Raw genomic sequence first — 26549 nt, 5'->3', positions numbered from 1 at the left:
CAGTTTACAACATGAAAGTGAATTTCAGGAGAATTAAGGGAGCATCTAATGTGAAACTAAGCCTAAGAGAGAATTAGAGTTTTACAATAAATTAATAATCTTTAAAAAGTTATTATTAGTGGGCAGGAGAGATGGTTGAGCAGTTTAGAGCATGTGCTGCTCTTGCTAAGGACCTGAATTCGATTTGCACCCATTTCGGGTGCCTAACAACTTCCAGAAAGTCCAGCGCTAGCGCAATCTGATACCTCTGGCCTGTAAAGGCACCTTGGCCCTAACACACACACACACACACACACACACACACACACACACACACACCACATGCACGCTTAATTAAAAATAAATCTTTGTGTGTGTGTGTGTGTGTGTGTGTGTGAGAGAGAGAGAGATCTATAAGGGGAGGACGCATGCCACAGTGCATATGTGGACAACTTTGTGGTGTTAACTTTTCATCGACCCTGAGCTCTGGGAACGAACTCAGTCACCAGGGTGCACAGCGAGCACTCTTACCAGCTGAGTCAGCCATCTCACTGGCTGGTCCTAGAATAATGGCTCTGTGTGTGGACACTCCCAGACCACATGAAAGAAAAAGGACAATTACATGAACATTTTCAGCTTCTGCAGACTGAAACAAAAGACAAGTACCGTATTGAGAGAAACTTTTCTTATACAAAACCAGGTTAAGGAAACTTGGCAAAGATACGATGTAGGAGTATTTAGGAACATTAAGTAACAGTCAGAAGCACACAAGAGGTAGGTCATTTCAAGAGAAAGATAAGTGTCAAGGTTTGGGTAAATCATTTTTTTTTGTTTTGTTTTGTTTTAAAATTTGTCTTTGAAGGCAAAGGCTTGCTCTATAGCCTAGGATGCTGGGAACTCATTATCCTCCTGCGGGAGAGCTGGGATGACAGGTGTGCGCCACACCCAGCCATTTCTGATTCTTCTTCGCTGGGATTGCATGCCACCTTTGCAATCAAAATTTCAGAAATTCCGACAAGGTGATTAGCTCCAAGGTACCTCACACGGTGTCCTCACACGGATGGATGTTTCACCAAGGGGAGGAACTGGAGTTTTCTGCTTCTTTAAGGCCAGGGTTTAGTTCTTACGTGTACGCTGCAGGCGTGGGAGGGGCTCCATTCACGCCCCGCGCTTCAGGGCTGCACTCTGGCTAGTGCGATCGACTCTCAGGAATTCGTTCCTGGCGCCCGAGTCAGGGCTACTCTGACACCCGCACATCCGGACCAGCCCTCGAATGCCCCGCCCCAGCTCAGCCTGGGCACGCCCCCTCCCCGTACAGACCCCACCCCCTGCCGCCTGTGTTGTCATCACGTGGTTCGGGAGGGCCCTGATGTCACGCGGGGAGGGACTGCGCAGGCGCAGAAAAGGGGGCGGGGGGACTCGACTTGTTGTGTTGCTGCCCGAGAGCCGGATACTGTCGTGCCGCGGCCGCGCCGCTCCCAGTCTCCCGACCATGTCTCACTTAGTTGAGCCGCCGCCACCCCTGCACAACAACAACAACAACTGCGAGGAAGGAGAGCAGTCCCTGCCGCCGCCCGCCGGCCTCAACAGTGAGCGCGGGGCCGCCGGGCTCGGCGGAGGGATGGGGGGAGGAGGAGCCGTTCGGTCGCCGCCGCCGCCACCGTGCGGGGGGCGGGAGCAGACGGCTGCCCATTGGTCGGAGCCGAGGCTGCGCGTGTGACTGACAGCGGCGCGCTCCGGTCAGGAGCAGGCGCTCGGCGCTGGCTCGCGGCCTGCGCTCTGGGCGCTGAGGCTTAGGGTCGCGGCGGGCGTCGGAAGCCGGCGGCGCGCGCAGCTGGGGGCGGCGGGCTGGAGCTGGCGGGCGGAGCGGGGCAGGGGACGTGCGGCGGGGACGCCGGCAGATGGACGCGGCCGGCCGGGCGTGGCGGGTGGACGTGCGGCAGCGCAGGTGTGCGGGGCTCGCCTGCTACCGCACGCCAGTGCCAGTCCAGGGTCACTGGAGTTTTGTGCTGGGTGCTTGTTCCGCTCCTGGCATTTACCTATTTTTCTGAAAAATTCCCAAGTTCCTTAAGCGAGTTTTTTTTTTTTTTTTAATTGTTGGTGTTAACCTCGAATTATTTTATTGTGCTACTTTTTCCGTTTTGAGACAGTCTCGTGTAGCCCCCGCTGGCCTCGAACTTAGCTGATGATGCTCTGAACTCCTGATCCTCCTACCTTCCACCTCCCAAGTTCTGGGATGACAGGCCACCATACCCGGGGCTTTTCAAGTGCTGTTTCTTGTGTTAAATGGATGGAGTGCCCAGCACATCCCTCACGTCACACCCACCATCCAGTCTAGGCAGTAAACAACACAGCAGATCCAGGGCACAGGCACTGGAAGTTGGAAGTTGATGGTCAGGTTAGAGTTGCAGTCAAATGTAGAGTGCGCTTCTAAGAGACATCGTGTCCCCACAGTTTCCCCTGTTGTGAGATCGACCGACCTTCTTGCCCAACCTTTCTCTATGTACTTCGTGTCTTATGAAAGAGAGGTAGTGGGAGCAGTTGGCATATGGCGAGTCGAAGTTCTTTGAAGGCCATTTGGATGCTTTCAGGTCAGGCGGTGTCTTTCAGAACGGGGGTGGGGGGTTTGGTGCTTCAAGCGTGGCCAGAACAGTTTGGTGAAGCGCTGTTGCCGAGCCTCCAGGATGGGAAGGGCATTTGGGTATTTTAGCCCGTTGTGGTGGCACATACCTGTCATTTCCCAGCACTGTCGAAGTAGAGGCCAGCCTGGGCCGACACCTGTCATCCCAGAACTTGGGAGGTGGAAGGTAGGAAGATCAGGAGTTCAGAGCATCATCAGCTAAGTTCGAGGCCAGCATGGGCTACACAAGACTGACTCAGAAAACAACAAAACCAAAAAACAAGTAAAGAAAAAGAATTCAGATATTTTAAGATGCTCTGCCTCTGCCCTATCTTTTGATAAGCCACGTTTCTAGATGCTGGCTTTTAAAAAGATTTGGTCAATATGTCCTTAAATGTTACTCATATCACATAATATGGGATTAAGTTTTTTTTTACTCATCTTTAGCATACACTTTTAGAAATGATTAGACTAAAGAGATGCCTGTTCTGTGTTATTTCTAGAAGCAGTGGTTCTGCTTCGAGTCCCCATGGTGCTTTCAGGAGCCTTCTCTTGTAGTGGGCATGCTTATTTATGTGTGTACTTTCTGCCTGGTCCCTTCTGAGTCAATTGTGTTCAGAGCCTTCTTAATACTTAAATGTCTGATCAGTGTGGGTATGTGGTTTCACAGAATACAAAGGGATTTTCACATTCCTTGGACTCTGTCCCAAAGTCTGACAGATCTTTGAGGTGTTTGTCATGGGCCAATCAACTTCTGCTTCATTTTTAGTGGCTCTTACAGAAGCAGACAAACCTTGGGCCTACATGTGATACCAGATGTTGCTTTGGGACGTCTGCTAGATAGAAAGCATTGTGCTTGGCCTAGGCTGCACTGTGAAAAGTCACCAAAAAGCTGTTAGGTGATGATGCCAGGTTTAACTACTGAGCTTGCCTCTTACTTTGTTTGCTTTCTAAAGCTCTTCACACAGCCCTGAGTTGAACAAAACAAGCCTTATTGATTGCTCCAAGTGATTTTTTTTTCTTTGCACTGAGCAAAACAACTTACTCAGGCATCTAATACTATCCGAATTCCTGATAAGTCCAAGTACTTTGCTGGCTGCAGTTCCACTGACTGGAAAACAGAAGCTGAAAATGAATGCGTATTATCTTGGGCTTGAGATTTTTGTCTTTAGTTCAAGGATCATGGCAGAGGGGTTTTTGTAGGTGTGTGCCTGCATGTGTGTATATGCACTGTGTTCTTGCCTAGTGCCCACCGGGGCCAGTTCCGTTTGGAACTGGAGTTGTAGGTGATTGTGAGCATCTGTGTCATGGTGGAATCAAACCCAGGGCCTCTGGAAGAGCAGACTCTGTGCTTAACTGTTGAGCCATCTCTCCAGCCCCACACCAGAGTTTTAATAGCAAATTTCTTAAAGATTATTAAATTACATATCTGTGTATCAGAATGTCCACTTGAGTGCAGATACCCATAGAGGCCAGAAGAGGGCATTAGGTCCTTGAGAGCTGGAATACAAGCAGATAAGGGGGCTGGGAATCGAACTCTTGTCCTCTGTAAGAGCAGTGCATGCTCTTAACAGCTGAACCATCTTTCCAGCCCAAATTATTGATATATTGGAAACTGTGAAGCCTTTTTCTGATTCCGTGGTTTACCACTGTAGAGGGACTGTTCAGTTCTATTACAAATTGGAGGACAAATACTCAAACTTTTCCCCAAGTTAAAAGGATGTTTCCAGTTGTTACTTTTATAAGTAAGGAAACTGTCAAATTTCTTAGGAGATGAGTAAGAAACATAGGAGACTGCAGAAATGGCATAAGGAGAGTATCGTAATTCTTGTGTAATTGGAGTTACTGCCTTTCCTTTTGACAACTCTTCACAGACTGGTCTGTCCCTATTGTTAAGCGGTTCTGGCTGTGGCACATGAACTACCACTGTCTCAGAATCACTAGTGTGTTGTGACCACTGTGCAGAAGAGTTCGAAGGTCTGTTGCAGGGTGGCCTGGGGTCCCAGCATCACCCACAACTACATCCAGTACCTGAAACAAGCAGACAGAAAGGCTCTGAGGATGAGGTGGGAGGAAATAAGAAATGTTTCCTGTGATCTGTAAGAGGATTTCATTGTCGGTGGAAGCTTAGGGTCTGAAAGCTGCAGACAGAAGTTTGATCAGTTACGGGCCAGAACTTGGATGCCCATTCCTGCCATTCCAGAAGACTACAACCAGAAGATAAGTCACCGTGGCTTTGTACAAACCAGCACAAAGGAACAACTTCCCACATGTAAACAGTCCTGACAGCAATAGCTTCTGCTCATTCTTTAAAGCTTGCTTGTTAGGAAGAGAACGGACTTGGAGGTGGTTCTCCATGTATTTCTGGTATGACATGAAATCTTTGCCTAGTTTCCTTTCCAAGTCAGAGGGGACTTTGTGAGGACGGCAGAGTTAGCACATTAAGAGGACCCGAGACTGCAAATGAGTGATTTAGGTGAAGCATTTGTTAAGTCATAATTCTAGCACTGGGAAGGCTGAGGCAAGATGGTGGCCTAAGGTAACCTCGATGGCATTATGAGTGAGCTCCAGAGCAGCCTAGGCTTGTAGTCATACTCAGAAGATAAAGTTCATGTTTTAAAAGTTTCTATTTCTCTTATCAACACCAGATTATTTAGTTTTGCTGTAAGACTTGGTGTCTTTGTGCAGCGCAGGATGACCTTGGGCTTGTAGCAGCCTTCCTGCCTCAAGATTCCCATGGCCAAGATTACAGGTGTGAGTTACCACACCTGTCTAGTGGGTTTCCTTGTAGGGATTGTGTGCCTAGCTTTCCCTGAGGCACTGCATGCTTCCCTAGAGAATATTTCTGGGGTCGGGGAGATGGCGCCATCTTTAAAGTGCCTGCAAGCATGAGGATTTGAGTTTCCTGGAGTCTAGGAAAAGCCAGGCACCATGGTCTACATTGGAATCCTGGCACTGGGGAGGCAGAGATGGGAGATCCCTAGGGCTCGCTGGCTAGTCACCATCATCTAATTACCAACTTCCAGGCCAGTGAAAGATCCTGTCTCAGAAAATGAGGATGGCTCTTGAGGAACTACCTGAGGGTGACCTCTGACCTCCATACACACAGTTACACAGATACATATGTACACATACTTAGATTATCTCTAAAAGACAGTTGCTGAGTTAAGGTTAATCTAACTTTTTTTTCCCCCAAGACAGGGTTTCTCCATGTAGTTTTGGTGCCTGTTCTGGAGCTTGCTCCGTAGCCCAGGCTGGCCTAGAACTCACAGAGATCTGCCTGTCTCTGTCTCCTGAGTGCTGGGATTAAAGACGTGGCTACCACTGCCTGGCAACAATCTAACTTTTAAAGGCTCTTGTTATATATTGCCAGATAACCTTTCAGAATGTTTACTGAAGCCCTCAGTGTAATAAAATATTGGGAATATAGTCTGGGTAATTGCTAACCATTGTCATTGGATAATGGTTAAAGTGTGCTGTGTCCTTATAGAAAGGGAGATTTCAGGTAGCTGGAGTGAGTACTCAATGATTAAGAGCATTGGCTGTTCTTAAAAGGTCTCAGGTTTTATTCCTAGCACCCACATGGTGGCTCATAACTGATAACTCCAGTTCTAGGGCTTCTGACCCTCTCTTCTGGCCTTCACAGGCATTGGGCATCCATGCACAGACATTATGTAGGCCAAACACCCATATGCATGAAATTGAAAAAAGAATTTTAAAAGTGAGATTCAGGGAATTCAAAAGAAAGCACATACCAGCATTGAAAGACAAATCAGAGTTTTAGTTGAAAATCAGTATTAGACCAGTGGTTCTCAACCTTCCTAATGTTGTGACCCTTTAACACAGTTCCTCATGGTGTGCTGACCCAGCCATAAAATTACTTCCTTGCTACTCCATAACTGTAATTTCGCTACTATTATGAATCATAATGCAAATATCTGATATGTGACCCCAATGGGGTACAACCACAGGTTGAGAATCATGACTTAAAGGAACATACACGGTTCAACTCCATTTGTTTATTTAAACATTTGTCTTTCAGCTGGGCAATAGTGGCACATTCATTTAATCCCAGCACTCAGGAAGCAGAGGCAGATGTAACACAAATTCTAAAAGACCTTTTGATTAAAAAAAAACAAAAAAACAAAAAAAAAAAACCACCAAACAAACTCAGGACCAGCTATTGGGGTAAATGCTGAAAGATCAGAGAGACAAAGGAGCAAACCACTGCCATGTCTCACCTCTCCCAACTCCTCAACTTGAAAAAGCTTCTAGTTCCTGTCTCCTCATGCCTTATATACCTTTCTTGGTGAGATTAAAGGTGTGATTCCCAAAAACTGGGGTTAAAGGTGTGTGCCACCACTGCCTGACTCTGTTTCTCTTCTAGACTGAGTCAGTCTCATATAGTCCAGGGTTGCTTTGAACTCACAGAGATCCAGATCTCTGTCCCGAGTGCTAGGATTAATGGTGTGTGCCACCACTGCCTGGCTTCTATGTTTAATCTAGTGGCTTGTTCTGTTCTCTGATCTTCAGGACAATTTTACTAGGGTACACAATATATTATTACCACAGGCAGGTGCATCTCTATGAGTTCCAGGCCAGCTTGATCTACAAATCGAGTTACAGGATAGCCAGGACTGTTACACAGAGAAATCCTGTCTCGGGAAAAAAAATTTTTTTTTTCTTTTGAGGCCAGCCTGGTCTATAGAGTGAGTTCTAGGGCAGCCAGGGGTACACAGAGAAGCCCTGTAAAAAAACAAAAAAAAACAAAAACAAAAAAAAAAACAACTAGAAGTAAATAAGTAAAATAAATATTTTTTCTTTATTTTTATTTTATGTACATTGGTGTTCTGCTTGCATGTATGTATGTGAAAGGGTGTGGATCCCCTGGAACTGGGATTACCGATGGCTATGAGCTGCCATGTGGGTGCTGGGAATTGAACCCAGATCCTCTGAAAGAGCAGCCAGTGCTCTTAACCATTCTCTAGCTCTGGAAAAAAAAAACAACAAACCTTTCATAAGAAAAACAATAAACTTGCAGAAATTTCCATGTGAAACCATTTAAAGTGATTTCCTCTGGAAGTAGAAATGGGAGCCAGGTGTAGTGGTGTGCATTCCTATAATCCTAGCACATAAAATGTTAGATTCTGAGAAATACCTGGGCTATAATGAAACAGTTCCCCGAAAATAAAAATCAAAGCTTTGGTTATATACAGAGGCAGAGCACCTGTTTACTAGGTCTGTTGTACCCGTGTTCAGTCCTCAGTACCCCCCCCCCCCAAAAAAAATAACAAAACTAGGCACTAGGAGTGGGAAGACTAACAAAGTATTAAGATTTTGTTTTTGTTTTTGTTTTGTTTGGAGCTGAGGATCGAACCCAGGGCCTTGTGCTTGCTAGGCAAGCGCTCTACCACTGAGCTAAATCCCTAACCCCTTTGTTTTTAAGATTAAAAAAGAAAATTAAATGTGTGAGTGTTTTGCTTGCATGTGCGTAGTGTCCAAGGATTTCAGAAAGGAAGTAGGGGATCCTTTGGAACTGAAGTAATAGATGGCTGTAAGCCACCATGTGGGTGCTGGGAATTAAACTCTGTCTTCTGCAAGAGCAGCCAGTGCTTTTAACTCCTGAGCCATTTCTCTAGTCCTGATTCTTAGTTTTATGTACTGACATTTCTGTATTCAAGGAACATACTTTTGCAACCCAGTGATTTTGAAGACATATAAAATATACTTATCATAGTGACTGACCTGTATATGGCATTTCTCTGTAATTTTCTGTGTGTTTTATTTTTGCCCTCCTAATAATAGATATGGCTGTTATTCCTGTTTACAGATAAGGAAACTGAGACACAGAGGTTAAGGCACCTGTCCTGGTATAAGCTGTAAGGGTATGGTTTCAGTCTGTGCTGTTAACTGTGGTGCTGGTATATGCCACACGAATACCTTCTGCCTTAAAGTGGGAATGGGGGCAGTGTGCTCCAGTCTGTTGAGGCCACAGCAGGGTTCATTTTTAAGCTTTTCTAAATGTGTCTTCTCAAGTTCCTGATGTTAGGCCGTGTATGTTTAATGCAGAAAGTAGAGTTGACTGGTGGCTTAGAAGTCCTTCAGTAAAGTGAAGAGCAGAAACCCAGGTTCTGTGGGCATTCTTTGATTAAATTCTCTAAGCACATGGTGAGCCTGCCAGAGCAGCCCCGGGCTTTGTTTAAAGCCTTTGTTTACTTTGCACATTGGGCTGTCTACAAGAACCAATCCCATTGGTCTTAATAGATGTTTGAAACCCCTACAAGCAGTGGGAATAGGGGAAGGTGTTCTCTTCGTCCTCCCTCTGGAATAGTTTGCAGAGATCTAAATTTAAACGTGCTCTGGCACATTTGTCCCCACTCCACGGCACTCTGAATAGTTAAACTAGATCTCTCGTAGTGATACTGGTTTTATTTGCTGCTCCTCCTCCTGGGTTCTCATCCATGCCCATCTTCACGGAGATGTAGAACGAGACCAGGTACTGTTCTGTTCCTGTTGTGTTCCTGTCGTGTTTGGGATTCATTGGTGATTTCAGGACTGCTGGGGGATGGGCTGCCTGTGATTGAGAGGACAGGCCAAGTCTTTAGTAATAGATGCAAACTCCTTAGTGTGGAAGTGAGTGGCTGCTGTTTGCTGGTGGTTGATGTCGCTGGTTAGTTCTGGCAGCTCTGGGAAGTAGGTCCCTCTGTCACCAGCTTTGTTGCCTGGTGAGATGGAGGACAGAAGGGGTTAGGAGTCCCATTCCTAGGCAGAGAGCTTCTCCTTCGGGGAGCTCACCCCTGCTGGGTCTGGTGGCATTACCTCATTTGGAGTGCATTTTAGGGCGATTTGGATTGATGTGCTAAAAATTCAGAGATTTGGCTCTGCTGGCCTGCTTAGTTACATTTTGGAGGTTGTGGGGTTTTAGTTTGGGGGAATTTTGTTTGTTTTTCCATTTTCTTTTGAGATAGGGCTTTACTCTATAAGGCTCAGACTCACTCTTGTTTTGTTTTGTTTTGTTTTTGTTTTTCGAGACAGGGTTTCTCTGTGTAGCTTTGCACCTTTCTTGGATCTCACTCTGTAGACCAGGCTGGCCTCGAACTCACAAAGATCCACCTGGCTCTGCCTCCCGAGTGCTGGGACTAAAGGTGTGCGCCACCACCGCCCAGCTCCGACTCACTCTTGATCATCACTCATCCTGTGATGATCCTGCCTCAGACTCAGCACTGTGTCTGGCTGTTGGTCCCATTTCCTAAGCGAAGCAGAAGGGAATGTAGAGCACTTCTTTTTTGTGAAGTTGAATGATTGTCCACTGTTATTGATTTCTATTAAAATTTAAGCACCTTAGTCATTCAGCTTATTGGGCCAATAAGAATTTTCAAGAACATGCAGATTACGAAGGCCAATCCCCTTTTCCTGTGGCCCCACCCCCTTCAACTATTTATCCCAAACTTCTCTGCCTGTAGCCCATCTGCAGTGGCTTCTCCCTCCTGCACACAATCAGGACTTAATGAAAACCCTGGAAAGTAGAGGTCTTGGGAGAGAAAAGGGAAGGAACCACCTGATAAGGTACGTTCAGTGTGGAAGAGAAAGACTTGAAAGAGTGTGGCAGGAAGGAAAGGAGACACACATCGGTGGAATGGAGCCGATGCTCCCCACAACCCCGTTTTTAATTTCATTTTGTTTATTAAGGACCAGCTGCATTAATGCATGCTCTGGGTTTGGGAACAAATTGAGAGCTTTGTGATTACATTCAGATTTCTACTCCAGGAGCTTTTCAGTTGTGTTAGTTAGCAGACAACTGTCACCCTGTTAAGATGAGCTGTGTGCTGTCGCTAAGTCCTGTGTTGGTTTAATTTGGTGCAGATCCCGTGGTACCCATGGCAAGTATGTTTGTGTGTACTGAAACGTTAAAGGTAATGGCCTGTCTAGTAGAGGAAGAGGCATACAGTTTTTGAAGAACAGCCTGAGTTTTCACCAAAGTGTTGATTGGACATCAATTAAGATTTAATCAGAAAGAAAAGTGGCTGGAAAGCATGTCTTCTTTAGTTTTAGGTTTCTACCTTCTGAGTAGATTTAATGCATGAGTTCCTTTGGGAGCAGAACACCATGGATTCTGACTGTGTGTGTTTTTTCTTCAGAATACTTTGGCTTCAGTTTGAGTCAAGTCAGAATTCTTATCTGAACTCAGCATATGGCCATCTGTATGCACAGGAGGGATTTCAGCCCCACTATGGTTCTGACTTGTTATCTGACCCGTCCAACAGGTTCCTGGGTGGAGCTCCCCATGAACAGCAGCAATGGCAATGAGAATGGCAACGGGAAGAATGGGGGGCTGGAACATGTCCCTTCCTCATCCTCCATCCACAACGGAGACATGGAGAAGATCCTTCTGGATGCACAGCATGAGTCAGGCCAGAGCAGCTCAAGAGGTAGCTCTCACTGTGACAGGTATGCGAAGGCCCTGTGTGGTGTAAGTCAGGAGTTGAATAGTTAAAGGTGACTCTCGTTAGGAGAAGGCTCGTTTGCTTAAATAGTCATTAAGAGAATAGGCCTCCAGATTTATTGTAGCATACATGTTTAAACTAGACAGCTAGGCCAGGTATGGTGATGCACTCCTTTAATCTCAGCACTTGGGAGGCAGAAACAGCCTGTGAGTTTGAGGCCAGCCTGGTCTATATCTCGAGTTCCAGGCTAGTTGTGGCTTAATGGTGAGATCGTGTCTCAAGAAAAATGAAAACTGAATAGCTAGTGGATAGGCACCAGAGTGCTCGCTGTTGCCCCTCCCATTGTCATTTTTATTCTCAGACTGAATTATTTTCAGATGTTTCAAATGAAGTAGCAGGCCAGCAAGCTGGTCAAGCTGATGAAGGCACTTGCTGCTAAGCTTTGTTGACCTGCATTTCATCCTGGGTCCCACATGGTGGAAGGAGAGAACTGATGTCCTCAAGTTGTCCTCTGGCCTCCACATGCACAGCCACACGTGTACAGGTGTCTACACACACAAACTAAATGCAGTTTTAATAGGGAAATAAAATTTAGCACCATTAATGTAAACTTAAAGAGTTAATGTGAGTTTCCCATTTTCTTTTGTTTTTTAGCCTGTTATGAGTCACAGTAACATTCTGTCTCTCTTTCTGGGCAGCCAGAGGCAGGGACTATGTGGCCTTTTTGCACCCTTCACAGTAACAGGCCAGCACACATGAGGCATTCGGTAAATGCTCTGCTCACAGCGCCTGCAAGTTGATGGAGGTTCCAGCCATGTCTGTGTGGCACTCAATAAACAGTGTGCTGAAGGCCATGGATTCTTTTTCTCAGAGGAATGGTTACTTCCATCTCACTGCTTCCTTTTGGAGAGCTGATTCCAATCATTGTGGACTGTTATGGTGAGGAGTAAATATACAGAAAGATGCAGGAAGGAGAGGAAAACATTACTTAATTTTCATCTGAGCCTTTTTTCTCCTTTCCTTCCTGAGAGAGAGGTATTAAATAACATCAACAGTTGTAAGCTGGATATAGGTAAGACGTACCTATGGTTTCGTCACTCAAGAGGCTGAGCAGGAGTATTGCCATAAGTTGAAGGTCTGCCTGGGCTACGTAACAGTGATAACCCATCTCCAAAAGTGGTGAAAAGTTCCGAGCAGGATGTTAGCCTCATAGACTACTGGATGCCTCGATGATCTGCTTCATTTGCAGCTAGCTGATGATTCACCGCATTGAAGATGCGTGTGTGCAGGAAGGAGATTGAGGGACATGTAAAAATGGAAGCAGCAGGGTAGTTATGTCTGGAGGAGGAAATTTGTCTCAAGCACATGGTTAATATTTGAGAAAAAGAGAAAGTTAAACTGCAGCTGACCTTCCTGCATGTTTTATGACCCAGTTCTGTCTCCAAGGCAGGGAGGACAGGTTCGTTGGCTGTTTGGCACAGTGAGCACCCTGCCACCTCTGTGTTATCTCTTGTCTCCTGTCACAAGCAGAAGTGAGCACATGGTTCTTTCTCAACAGTTGCCATCAGTTCTGGAAGCTGCAGAACTGTCTTTCAGTGTTTTTGTTTGTTTTTGTGACAGGGTCTCTACATATCCCTGGCTGTCCTAGAACTCTATGTAGACCAGGCTGCCCTTGAATTTACAGAGTTCTTGAGTGCTGGGATTAAAGGTGTGTGCCACCGTGCCTGGCCAGAATATAAAGTTTTATATCCAGGGACCTGCTGAAGGATTTCTAGAGCTTTCTATTTGGGTTTCTGATGGTTTTTGTACTCTGTAGCCTACTTTTTTTATATGTGCATGCATGAGCCTGATCGTTGATACCATGTGTCCGCAATCCCATTGTTCACAGGGTGTAAAGAAGTCACTAGCTTGTTGGGCATCCTGTTTAGCTTATGATGGCAGTGATGTGTGTGATGGACTGTGAACTCATCTTCCTGGGGTCCACTTAGTTCAGGATCCTGAGTGAAGAAGAACGGCAAAGGGGCTCCCTGGCCATCTAGTCTCACTGAGACAGTGGGTTCCAGGTTCAGTTAGACACTGCCTCACAGTAAGATAGAGAACCACAGAGGGCAGTAGTGAGAGTCACTTTGAGCTGCCACAGGACATACATTTGTACCTGCACACACGTGTACAGCAAACATGCACAGCACTGCACTGCAACAGAAAAGGTGCCTTCAAGGTTCCTGTCATTTGACTTGCAGTTGAAGGTATCAGGAAGTGTTTTCTTGTAGGTGGAGGGGTTCTTAGGATTGTTAAATAGTAATCTCAGCTGATGTACATTTTCCTCCTCTTCTCTTCCCTTTCTTGTCTCCCCGAACCTCTACTTTCTTGTCTTGGTACTGAGGACTGAACCCAGTGCCTCTGGCATGCTGGGCAAGAGCTGCTCTGCATCCCTAGCCCTCTTGTGACTCTGGTTTTGGAACTGTCCTGCTGAGTGGCACAGGCTGGGATTAAACTTGCTCTGTAGCCTGGGCAAGCAGACAGAGGCAGATGTATCTTTGAGTCCGAGGACAGACACTGCAGTGGTGGTTAGAAGATGTCCCAGCATGCCTGCCTTATGCTCTGTTCTGCCATCCCAGGCAGTTTCTAAAAGTCCAGTGTGGACCTGTCCCTGGAGCTCCTCCCTTGGTTATCAGTGCAGGACAAGTGCATCACAGTGGTTTACAGGCTCCCCAGCTGAGCCTGAAGGAGCTGGGCTCCCAGCTGAGTCGCCGGGTGTAGACCGTCTACTAGTGAAGGAGGGGGCATTTCTCTAACAATATTGCTGTCAGCCCACAGAGTGCAGAGGGAAAGCGGCACTCTGCGGGCTGATGGACCTGTCACTTTGACTGGCGGGCCCTTGATGCCATAGGGTTACCAGCACAAAGACAGTCAACTGATGACAGGAATTCCTGTCCTGTGAGTTTTCTCTGCTACAGCTTCTGAAGCTCGACGTGCTTGTTCAAGATAAAAATTTTCTAAGTGTATATAATGCTTATTTGATGTGAACCTTTTTCTGTCTCCACTTAAGACTCCTTTTGAAAAAAATTAATTGATTAGATATATGCATATGCTTTTTTCAAGCATACGTGCCACAGTGTATTGTGTGTAGGTCAGAGGGCAACTTCTTGAATTTGGTTCTCTCCCTATACCTTTACATAAGTTCTAGGAATCAAGCTCAGATTGCTAGGCAAGAAGTACCTTTCCCCTTGGATCCATACGTAATTCTTTCTCCCATACATAATTCTTTCGTCATGAAAAATAACTGTTTCCTATAACAAAATATTGATTTGTTTTGTTTTGGGGGTTTTTGTTTGCTTGTTTATTTGAGATGGGGTTTTCGTAATATTGGCTATCCTGGAGCATTGATGTAGACCAGGCTGGGCTCACACATACACAGATCTACCTGCCTCTGCCTCCCAGATGCTGGGATTAAAGCTGTGTGTCACCGTGCTCAGCTCCATCACCAAAAATGTTATGAATAATAGCAGTTGTTTTACAATTTTGCAGACCTCTTTAATTGCTGGCTCAACAAGACATCTATATTCTCATCTACTTTTGTGTTCAATCTGGCGATGTCACATACTGTCTTAAGGTTTCTGTGCTTTGATGAATACCATGACCCAGAACAATTTGAGGAAAGGGTTTGTTTCATCTTACAGCTTATAGTCCATCCTCTAGGAAAGTCAGGGCAAGAACTCTAGGCATGGACCGAAGCCGAGGCCAGGCGGTGCTGCTTGCTGGCTTGCTCCTCCAGGCTTGTTCAGCCTGTTTTCTTATGCACCCAGGACCAGCAGCCTAGGGATGGCCCTGCTCACAGTGAGCTGGGCCCTCCCACATTAATCATTAATCAGGGAAATTCACTATAGGCTTGTCCACAGGCTCCTCTTCCAAAATGACTCTTGCTGTGTCAGGTGACATGAAACTAGCCAACACATGTGTCTGTAGCCTTTAAAAGCTGTAGTGTAGCTCTCTGCATGTATTACCTCTGTCCTCTGCGGGGTTCCCCCCCCTCCCCCTCTCCCCCTGTCCCCCTCTCCCTTCCTCCCTTCCTCTCTTCTTCTCTCTCCTGATAAAGCTCTAGAAAGGTTTTTTTTTTTTTTTTTTTTTAAAGCTGTAGTGTATACTCACAAAAGGGTGGCAATAAAAAAGACAGATCTTGACAGGACCATGAAAGCAGGTCATGCCTTACAGAATTCTCTAATTCAGTGGTTTTCAACTTTCCTAATGCTACAACCCTTTAACACAGTTCTTTGTGTTGTGGTGACCCTCGACCATAAAATTGTTTTTATTCCACTTCATAACTGTAATTTTGCTGTTATGATTTTCAATATAAATATCTGATATGCAGGCTATTTGATATGCGACCCCTGTGAAAGGGGTTGCAACCTACCAGATGTGGACTGCTGCTCTAAAGAGATTGAGAAATGTTGCAGAGTTGTGTATGCACAACAGTGTTGAGAGAAAGTGTTGTGAGTGAGTTCCATCAGAGAACACATAAAGACACTCTTAAAGCCAAGTAGGAAGCTTGTATTGCCAGCCAGCGGCTGCACAGGGAGCTAGCCTAAATCATGCATCCCCGAGTTTCACCATTTGCCTTTTATGCACAAAGCCCACATCCTGGTTGGCACACTTCAGTTAGCAAGAAGTGAAACTGCAGGAGCCAAAAAGCAAAGTTAGTACATTTAGGGGCTTTCTTGGATCCTGGAATTATGGTTTGGGTTTTTGATGGATTGGGTCTTTGTTCCTGCTTCAGCAGGTGTTGGGGCCTGTGTGCTGGCTTTTAAGGCCAGAATGGTGCCTCCTGCATGAAGTCAGTTGTGCGAAGGTCTGGGGGCTGTTTAGATTTCGAAGGTGAATTCACCATTATTGGACAGCGGCACAACAAGAAAGCATGGTGCTTCTGCATCTTCAGGCCATGTATTGTGGCTTGTCACTGTGAAGACAGTCATTGCCCCTGACAAGGTCTGAGCTCTCTGCAAGATTACCCCAGTACATTTGCCACTTCCTCTCAACAGATGATTTGCTTCTTTGCTGTTAGATAGACTCTAAATTTGCTCCTGTTTCAAAGCTATCTTGCTGTGACTGTCATTTTCCTCTTTTTTCAGTAAAGTCTTAAGATATGACAGAACAAGAATTAAAACTCCTGAATGAGGCTAGCCAGATGGCTCAGTTGATAAAGGCAATTGTTGCCAAGCCCAATGACCTGAGTTCTAGTTCCAGGAGCCTGCATGTGGGAGGGGAGAATAGACTCCCAATCGTTGTCCACTGACTTTCATATGTGCACCAGGACATATTTACAGCCACACACAGAGACATATATGTCCAGAAAAATAAGTAAAGTGTAAAAAACAAATACAAACTAATGACTGAGTGCTCTCTCTCCTAGCCCTTCACCACAAGAAGATGGACAGATAATGTTTGATGTTGAGATGCACACCAGCAGGGACCATAGCTCTCAGGTGGGTGTGTGTTCTACTTGGATTTGGAAAGCACACAAGAGTCTCTAAAGTTTGTTGGCTGAAATATAGAACTGGGCTCCAAGCCTGATTGCATTCTGAAGCCTCTGCAGTGTTTCTCTACCAAGATTGGTGCTTCTAGCCAGAGGACAGAGGGAAACAGCCCCTCAGTGAGCTCATGGACCTGTTGCTTTGACTGTTGGGCCTGGTCCCAGTTGTATAAGGCTGGTCCCTAGTGCTACAGCAAGCATAAAGACAATAAACTGAGGAAAGGAATTCCTTATTTCTGGAATTTTCTGTTGTGCTCTGGTGGAATCTGAGGGAGGCCTGTAGATGTCTTATTTGTGGTGTTCTCTCACTGCACAAGCACAGGCCCCTGTGGTAGAGCTGTGTGCCTAGTGCCATGGTTCTAGTCTTCTGCCAGAAGACTGCATGGCTTTCCACACCTCACTGCTCTGCCTTTGGCTATTTCTGAAGCTGGAAAATCCATGCACTCAACAGTGGCTTACTTAAGCTCCCTTTAGCTGCTCACATGTGAAACTTGCAACACCAGTTTACTCTGTGATGTACTTTGTTGTGTAAAGAAGCTTGGTAGTCATTGGCTGAAATGTTTAACTCTCTTTTGGCCATATGCAGGATGCTGTAACTGGTGTGGAAAGAGCACATGAAGTTCATGGCAAACACTTGGTACTCTGCTACAGATGTTCTTCAGTCTGATAGCTTTTGCTTAGACATTTTCCAAAAAGTGTCTTCAAGAGTAGTCCTCTGTGGGGAAACTCCATAAACCCACTGGAAGTCAAATAAGTGGCAGGCCTGTGTCCTTGCCCCATGAGTTGTCCTGTGAGGCTGTGTGGAGCCCAGAGAAAGACAGACAGACACCAGCTGAAGCCAAGTCTTTCCCAAGCTCAATTTCCTCTGTCGTCACACCCCTCCACTCCCCACCCCCCACCCCCGGGCATTTCTGCTAACTCAGTGAAACACTGATGTGTACAGCCCTGACTCACATGTGGCCGCTGAGTTTAACTTCGATTTTAGAACTGAATGCAGCCATCATAAAATTGGAAAGAAATCTGTGTGTGTGTGTGTGTGTGTGTGTGTGTGTGTGTGTGTGTGTGTGAGAGAGAGAGAGAGAGAGAGAGAGAGAGAGAGAGAGAGCTTGTAAGATTCTGATAGGTTGTCAGTGAGATTGACCTTAAGCAGGGGATAAGGGGAGATAAGCCATGCTGGTGGACTGGCCAGCGAGGACAAGCATGGGTTTTGGCAAGGTAGTGTAATGCTATAAAGGCAGTGTTGGGTCTGTGGAGTAAGAATTTTAAAATAGGGGAGCTATATTAGTAGATGCTTTATATTGCATATAAAGCATTTATAGTTTTAAGATTAAAGAAATAATTGAAAAATTAGTCACCAGGGATTAGGCAAATGATATTTCATGAATGTGAAAGTTTTTTTGTTGGAGAGTTAAGAACAGTTGACTAAGGCTGTTTGTTTTCTTACGTGTGCCTGCGAGGACTAAATGAGATGTCATGTTCTAGCTTTACCCAGAGAATGAGGAAAGACACCAGTGTTCTGGGTGCTAAGATTCTCAGTCCAGTTGGGGGTTAGAGGGTAATGTTATTCTACTGGGGAAATGGGAGAGAGACATTTTGTCTTCATGTGGTTATCATCTAAGATGACAAAGCAAGTCAGTGTTAGAGCCAGGACTGAAAGCAAATCTAAGCCTGTGATCCAGTCCTTCCATTGAAACTAACCTCTGAAGGGAGTCAGTCCCAGGAGACTAGGCATACAAATGAGCTGAGGTCTGTAGGACCCCATGTGGGGATTCCTAAGCCGGTACAGCCAGGGCAAAGTGTTCCTCCTCTTACTGAAAGGATGATGGTATTCATGAGACTCCATTGTGTAGCAGGAAATCTACTCAGTCTCATGTAGACTCCCAGTCTCGTGAAGACATCGTGTTGTTTTTTAGGATGGGTCCAGCATGGGGTTGCCGTCTTTGGAAATAGCCTCCTTTTTGGTCTTGTGAGACTGGTTTATCTATACGTGGATACAGGCATGAAGTTTAATATCCTTGTTTAGAGCTCTTAAGAGAGAGCTGGAGGTGGGCCAGAGAATGCAGAACTAAATGGGTATGAAATAAGGACCAACCCTCTCACCTCCCAGGAAGGTTTGAGGGGATGAGCCAAGAGCAAAGTCCTGTGTGGTTAGATGAGGTGCCCTTTTGCCATATTCTGTAATTACAGGAAGATGATTCAAAACCTCAAAATGGACCAAACATGATGTTAAGATCTGTATTGTAGTTTCTGAATTCAGAGCTGGGAATTATGAGGTCTGAATTCCAGCCAAGGCTATAAGTAAGTTTGAGGCCAGCCTTGAGTGTGGTGTCTCACCCTCCCTCTCCCTGGACCCTGGGACTGGCAAGTTTAAGATTAATAAAGGAAATGCAGAGCTGTAGTAAACATTAAAGTAAGTTGAGAAATATGTCTATGGATTAAAACAACTGTGTGAGTCCAAAAGTAACTTTGTTTTGTTCCCCATGGAGAAAATCCCATTATCTTGAAAAATTCAGAGCATGGCTCTCACTTGTTTTCTCGGAAAATGATGAAGGACGAATGTTCAAAAACTCCTAAGCTAAACCAGCAAGCAGTTAGAATCCTGGGAGGCTGAGGAGGAGCTGAGCAGAGCAAACTGCTGTAAGGCTGGGAAGCAGTTACTGAGGTAAAGCCCTTGTAGCATGCTGGAGGCCCTAGGCTGATTCTCCAGCATTGCTGAAATCAAACCAGAATAAGAAGAGGGCCAGCGAGATGGCCTGACCCTCAGTCCCACCCTCATGTTGGAACTCCAGCCCCCACGTGGTGGAAGGAGGAAAGCAGCCTCTATAGGTGTGCTCTAGCACAGGCACCACCCTCGTAACTAAAGAGCTACATAAAAGTAAAATCAGAATAAGCCAAAGACTCAGAAATGGTGCACACAGACTGCTCAGTGTTGCAGTGTGACTGCTGATTTGTTTCTGCCTGAGATGACTTCAGGGTTACTCCAGAGAGCCAGCTCGTGATTCCGAGTAATCTCAGTGCCTGCTGGAAAAAGCTCCATCCTAAATGCTGCATTGTGTTACTCAGTGGAATTTGCCAACTTCAGCAGAACTAGATAAGGACAGAGCTGACAAAGGGGTGCGAACATCCCCTGCACTTTGGCCTGGATTTGGTGGTCAGTTGGTGTTATGTGTAGAGCCAGGCTTAAGCTCCTTTCCCAGACTGCTGAGTCACTAGGAGCTGGAGCTGTGGACAGTGAGTGTGAGTGGACCAGGTGGACAGTGAGTGTGAGTGCACCAGGTGGACAGTGAGTGTGAGTGCACCAGGTGGACAGTGTGAGTGCACCAGGTGGACAGTGAGTGTGAGTGGACCAGGTGGACTGTGGACAGTGAGTGTGAGTGGACCAGGTGGACAGTGAGTGTGAGTGCACCAGGTGGACAGTGAGTGTGAGTGCACCAGGTGGGCTGTGGACAGTGAGTGTGAGTGCACCAGGTGGGACAGTGAGTGTGAGTGCACCAGGTGGACAGTGAGTGTGAGTGCACCAGGTGGACAGTGAGTGTGAGTGCACCAGGTGGACAGTGAGTGTGAGTGCACCAGGTGGACAGTGAGTGTGAGTGCACCAGGTGGACAGTGAGTGTGAGTGCACCAGGTGGACAGTGAGTGTGAGTGGACCAGGTGGACAGTGAGTGTGAGTGCACCAGGTGGACAGTGAGTGTGAGTGGACCAGGTGGACTGTGGACAGTGAGTGTGAGTGCACCAGGTGGACAGTGAGTGTGAGTGGACCAGGTGGACAGTGAGTGTGAGTGGACCAGGTGGACAGTGAGTGTGAGTGCACCAGGTGGACAGTGAGTGTGAGTGGACCAGGTGGGCTGTGGACAGTGAGTGTGAGTGCACCAGGTGGACAGTGAGTGTGAGTGGACCAGGTGGACTGTGGACAGTGAGTGTGAGTGCACCAGGTGGACAGTGATGTGGACAGGTGGACAGTGAGTGTGAGTGCACCAGGTGGACAGTGAGTGTGAGTGCACCAGGTGGACAGTGAGTGTGAGTGCACCAGGTGGACAGTGAGTGTGAGTGCACCAGGTGCTTTCACCCGTTAGTGGAAACCAGAGTGTCGGTAGTTTTCAGACCGCACTCTGCACTCGCAGCCTCTCCTTCCTTAAACTGAGTAAACACAGCTAATGTATCATTTGTAGGAATTTCTCATCCCCTTAGTTTCTGTTAAAGGAGAGCTTTCCAGGTATGGTAGGTAGCTCAAGTCTATAATCCCAGCACTTGGGAGCTTAAAGGCCACCCTGGGCTACATAATGAATTACAGGTCAGCCTAGGCCACAGAACAAGATACTGTCTCAAAGAAATGAAAACAAGGAAAAGCTTGTGGAAATGCAAACTTTTTTTTTTTTCCACACAAGCCCTGCCCTCCTCAGTAGAATGGAGTGCACAATTTCTGTTTGGGGATTGACCAAGGTCAAGATTAGTGCATTCGAGCAGCTTAAGTAGATGTTGCTCTCTCTCAGATGTTTGGCAGCATGGTGATTTACCACATCTCTGTCAACTTTCTCGTTGATTTATTTTGTTTCCACATTTTTTTTTTTGGTGTGTTCTCTTTATTTTTTCTAGTTCTGAAAAATTTAAATGCAGTTGAAAATAAGATATAGTGAACTCTACGTGTGCATCGTTAGGTTCAACAGCACCAGCTCCAGCAGGGCGTCGTCACCTCCCTAGTGAGGGCTTTTGCAAGGTCACAGTCTGTCCTTCAGGGAAGCCTCTGTCAGGCTCTCTTGCTTTTCCTGGTATGCTGTGAGGTCAGTTTTGAGCCTTCTCTGAAAACAGGTTGTTCCTACATCACAATGATTAATGCATAACTTTTTAGTTTGTTTTTGTATTTAAAGGAATTGGTCTTCCTTTTCTGTTTTTCTCTTGTTCCTCTCCTCTCACTATGTGAATTCCTTTTAGTCAGAAGAAGAAGTTGTAGAAGGAGAGAAAGAAGTGGAGACTTTGAAGAAAAGTGCAGACTGGGTATCAGACTGGTCCAGTAGACCTGAAAACATCCCACCCAAGTAAGTCCTGCATGCGTCTTGGTGGTGTGTTTTATGTGCTTGTCTTCGGGGCTGGTGGAGTCCCCAGGATATCTGCATGCAGCCCTTGTTTGTGTTCTGAACCCAGTCTCTATCTCAACTTCTTCCCTAGAGAGTTCCATTTCAGACACCCTAAACGTGCTGTGTCTCTAAGCATGAGGAAGAGTGGAGCCATGAAGAAAGGGGGCATCTTCTCTGCCGAGTTCCTAAAGGTCTTCATCCCATCCCTCTTCCTCTCTCACGTGCTGGCTTTGGGGCTGGGGTAAGTACCCTGATGCCAATGCATTACTTAATTGTAATGGGCAGTAAAGTGCTCAGAACAGAAGAAGATCCGACTGCACTCCTTCCTTCCCTGGGTAGTACTGCCCAAGGGGGGTTCTTCCATGATGACTCTTCTTTTTTGAGTTATTTAAAATTTAGTTGATTGTGAGTAATTTATGTTATTCAATATAAATGTAGGAGTAAATGCAAAATGGTTTCCCCCCCAGATGGTAAAATACACCATTGTGGAGGATGATTCTTGAATACACTGGTAGACTGCTGTAGGTACTATCTTTTTCTTTTAACTTTGTGGCATTTATTAAAAAGTCAGCCTCATGTTTACCTTAATTCATTAACTCGTGGCATGTTTTTACAATTAATGGCTTTTTCGCTTGATTTGAATATTTAAGAAAATATACTTCTGAAGGATTTTAACTTGTAAGCATTTAGCTTAATTTTCCAAGACCTACCTGCTGCACTATGAGTAAGCATGCACAGTGAGTCATTTTCTGTATTTGATGCATGGAAAGTGGATCATCCCTGATCTTGCTGTGAGTGGCTCAGCATAGCAGAGGGAAGTGCCTGCTCTGGAGCATGGACACATGTGTATCTTTTACTGTCTCCTCGGTCGAGGATCTGCTGGCAAAGACAGGAGGTGTTTACAGACAGTGGAGTAGGAGGCACTTGTGAAGGAAGCAGGGTAGGAGCACTGTGGAGCTTGGGAGGACTCTTATTAATACCTGCTTAATACCACCTGTTCGTTTCCATAAAAAGCTGGTTTTGAGGCCTTGCAGTATTTCTGGCTTTCCTGTATCTGTAAGCTGTTTTTGTTGCTTTGATTAAGTTTTACTCTTGCTACAGGTGAATGTTTTTAAGGGTCTTAAAAATTGCTATTACTACGTTGAGGATTGTGCCGCTTGTTTTCCTTGGCACTCTGCTGTTGCTGTGGAAGAGGTCGTTTTCTTGCTTGGTGTTGGAAACTCATGTTAGGTCCCGTCTTAAAAACAGTCTCTATGACCATCTCTCTAGATCTGAAATAGCAATAGAACATTTATCCAAACAGAAACACTTGAGGGCTCGAGAAGACTGTTTCGGGGGGTCTCTCTTTTTTTCCTAGCTTGACCTGGGCCTAGCATCACTGCCCTTGTAATTTCTAGTCCTGACTTAATGAGTAGATGGAACCCTATAAAACCATCTGGGCTGAGCTAGTCAGTGGGATGTAACTCAGTGGGAGCATGCTTGATTAACAGATAGAAGGAAGAAGAGGAGTCTGGGAAGTGTTTGCTGAGGCCTACAATAGAGATGACCTATGGGCCAGGCTGGTGGAATTGTGGGAATGGACGGGCCATGATATGCTCTGCTTCCTTTCAGCATCTATATTGGAAAACGACTGAGCACACCTTCTGCCAGCACCTACTGAGGAAAACGAAAAGCCTCTGGAAATTCGCGTGGCCTGTGAAGTGGTTTATTGTAGTTTGAATTTGAGACCTATTGTAAGCATGATCCCCAACCTACAACCCCATTTTTATATACCCAATTCCAGTAACTCTCAAATCCAGTATTTTCCTCAGGCTCTGTGAGGCATTTTACTAACCTTGTTCCCTTTTTGGCCTGTAAGACACTTTAGAGATTCCTAACAGAGTTTACTGTCGTTTAGAAATTTGCAAGGGCTTTTTCCAGCAATGCCACCAGCAGATGATAACCTTGTCAACAATGCCATCGTCTCCTCTTAGTACCACCAGAGTCACACCTGCATCATCCATGCTAGAAGCTGGATTCTAGCCATGCAACTGCATCTCTTTCTAAATGAGGTCAGGTTTGCAAACAATACTATAAAAGCTTTGTTTAGTTTTTGTTTCCAGGACAAAAACAAGCTTCCCTAAAGCTTGATTTTATAGTTGTTAAAAACAAAAGAAAACAAAACCAAAAAAAAAAAAAAAAAAAAAGCAAGACACAAGGAAAAAAATCCTGGGCAATAAAAATTACTTTCAACCAGCTTTGGAGCCGCTGTTTTCCTAAGCCTCCTGTCCACCTGTAGGAGTGACAGATAGGAAGTAGAAGGCTAGAACATACTGGCAGATTCTAACATTAGTATGTTGCAATGCTATCTTTTCTATGATAGAGAATCTTTATTTTTAAGGAATGCCTCAGGCCTAGACATACATGAAATTGCTTTTGAGATTTTTGTGCGTTTGGTATTTTCATGTGTTTTCTGCATGTGAATTTCTCATGACTTTCTTGACTTGTTTTTTTAGTTTCTTTTCTCTCTCTTTCTTTCTTTTTTTTCTAAGAAGAGACTTGGAATGAGTCTGATTTGTGGTGTTACTAGAGGCTTCTTGTCTTAGGAAGCTTTGCTTACACCCTGAAGCCTTTACACTCTGGAGAATAACTTCAGAGTTACTCCAAGCACTTGTGTAACTTCAGAAAGCAACCTGGATTTTGGGAACAGCTGACAAAGTTCTGGAAAGATGCCATTCATTCTCTGTGGTCCCTTACTTCCTGTTGTTGGCTGCGGTCTTCTCACTGTGTCCCTAGGATCTCCCAGGCCCTGGTGACTTTCTCACATAGTTGTCTTTTCAGTTCTGTCAAACTCCTGATGTTCTGCAATACTCAGAAAATTCTTTGAATGGCAGACTTTCTTTTGTCTGTTTCTAAAATGTGAAGCTTTAGGACCAAATTGTTAGCCAGTATCAGGATTGCAGATGATCTCAAGTAGATGTTGTTGGATTTCAGAACATAGCATGACTCTAAAGGATTCTGTTTTATATATAATTAATTACTGTTTATGATGTAGACTTGCTATAGTTGCAGAACCATTATGAATTTCAAAGCTAGCAACCTACATGGTGCACCAGGTTGACTTGAATAAATACGGCAACCAGGTTTGCTAGCATGTAGAAACTAACTCTTCTCTCACATAAAGGGTTATAAAATTGGTGTGTTATATGGAAATGGAAAGTAACCCAGCTAGGAAGACATTTCTGTTGTTTTTCAAGGACATAGCTGTTTATCTTTAAGAAAGATAATATATCCAAAATAGTTTTTGCGAGTTATTTTCTTCCTGGCATTTAATGTCTAAATGATTGTGGGCATCTTTTGCTCTTTTCCTGTCTTGCTCTTAAACCTGGTGACGCTTGATTTGCCTTCTCGTCTATTTATTTCAAGTGTTTGTATTTGAAGTTCTTTAGGAAGAAAGTAAGTCCAATGGCCTATTTGTTTGTTTGTTTTTGAAAAGCCTGAACCAGATTGGCAAGGCTGCTGAAGCTAAACTACAGCACAGTTTGCAGTGCTTATGTGTGAGCGAGCGGAGCAGTCGCTCATTAAGTGATCTCACAGGCAGACGTCACCTTCTTCATAAATTCAGTAGCAGTTTATCAGCAGTGCCATCGAACTGCGGGGACAGTGATGATTTTGTTTCAGCATTACAGCTAAGTTTAGTTTTACCATTTGTGAAAGTATCAGTAAGATCATGGAACACGTCACAGTACAACGGTCCACCAGTGAGCTTGTGTGGTGTTGATTTGCAGCCCTGACATACAGGATGTTTATGTTCCTACACAGATTCTCATTGAGTGAAAACAGATTGTTCAGTTGCAAAGCAGAATTCAACCAGGAGTTGAAATTTAAGATAATGTTTAAAAAGCTTTATTCCTGTTTACAATTTGGAATGAAAAGCAGGCTTCGTTTTAAGTTTGATGAAAACTGGCTCAGATGTTTGTAAGTCAAGAGGAAAGCGGCCCAGAGAACAGCGCGACAGAGTCACTCGATTACAGGAAGACAGAAATGGAGACTCAGCCCGTGAGACGAATCTCACAGTGAACCAGTTGTTGGAACTCCTGGCATTAACTGAGCCAGAGTGATAAGCATCCTTCGTCTGTCTTGTCAGCACTCGCCTCATTCCTTACAGTTTACAGGACACGTGTAACTTGTAGCTATAAACATTTTGTGCCATTAAAGCTCTCACAAAACCTGCCTGTTGGTAGATCATTTTGACATTACTCTTATTACCTGAAATGCCTTTCTGTGTGAAATTTCTACATGAAACCCTTCCCATGGAGAACTCACTAGGACCAGAGTACCTGACTATGCAAGGGGTGGTGTTGTCCAAGCCTTGCAGTGAGTGGTAGCAAGCCAAATGGTAGTGGGTGATCATGGGTTTTTTGTAATCTGATTGGGGCTGGCCCGACATTAAACATGGGACTGTGGAACCGGAGATGTAGATCATTGGGAGAGCGTTTGCCTGTCCTGTAAAGTCCTGGATTCAGCCCCCAGCACTCCCTCACCCCCACATAAGCATGGGACTGTGGTTAAAACTTTAACCTACAATGTGGAGTTGCACAGAATTCAGTGTACAATCCGGGGTAGGAAGACTCAGACTTTGTGTTGGTCAGTGTCCCTGCACTGCCTTCCAAGAGAAACCTGCCTGCTGGGGAACTCTGCTCCTGAGCATTGGGGCAGCTATTAATTAGTAACAGTGATGGTGTGGCTTCACAGCTGAAGGAACTGGGCCAGGACGGGGTTCATTAACTCATGATCACCAGTGGCAGGATTGTAGAGGAGGGTCTCACTTCCTGGCGGACAGGAAGGGACTGGGGATCATGCTTCAGAGGCAGTCTCCAAGGGACCTGCTTCATCAGCCCAAGCTTCCCAGTGCAAGAGCAGTGCTG

At 45.4% G+C, this 26549-nt stretch overlaps 1 protein-coding gene across 1 annotated transcript; it reads left to right on the top strand.

The window, feature by feature from the left end:
* Positions 1-1382: 1382 nt before the first annotated feature.
* Bnip3l (BCL2 interacting protein 3 like) lies at positions 1383-25854 on the top strand. The gene is made up of 6 exons (XM_036199520.1): positions 1383-1568; positions 10864-11047; positions 16451-16523; positions 21500-21603; positions 21734-21883; positions 23254-25854. Exons 1-6 carry the CDS (start codon positions 1472-1474, stop codon positions 23300-23302), a joined length of 657 nt encoding a protein of 218 aa, XP_036055413.1. The 5' UTR covers positions 1383-1471; the 3' UTR covers positions 23303-25854.
* The last annotated feature ends 695 nt before the right edge of the window (positions 25855-26549 follow it).

Source organism: Onychomys torridus, chromosome 9 (genome assembly GCF_903995425.1).
Source record: "Onychomys torridus chromosome 9, mOncTor1.1, whole genome shotgun sequence".
NCBI classification, from domain to species: Eukaryota; Metazoa; Chordata; class Mammalia; order Rodentia; family Cricetidae; genus Onychomys; species Onychomys torridus.
This window is presented reverse-complemented; position numbering and strand designations above follow the sequence as displayed.

Coding starts and splice junctions, on each gene's coding strand:
- Bnip3l (XM_036199520.1), top strand. CDS start 1,472: ATGTCTCACTTAGTTGAGCCGCCGCCACCCCTGCACAACAACAACAAC. Junction 1,569..10,863: donor GCCGCCCGCCGGCCTCAACA/GTGAGCGCGGGG, acceptor CCCGTCCAACAG/GTTCCTGGGTGGAGCTCCCC. Junction 21,884..23,253: donor GTGCTGGCTTTGGGGCTGGG/GTAAGTACCCTG, acceptor GCTTCCTTTCAG/CATCTATATTGGAAAACGAC.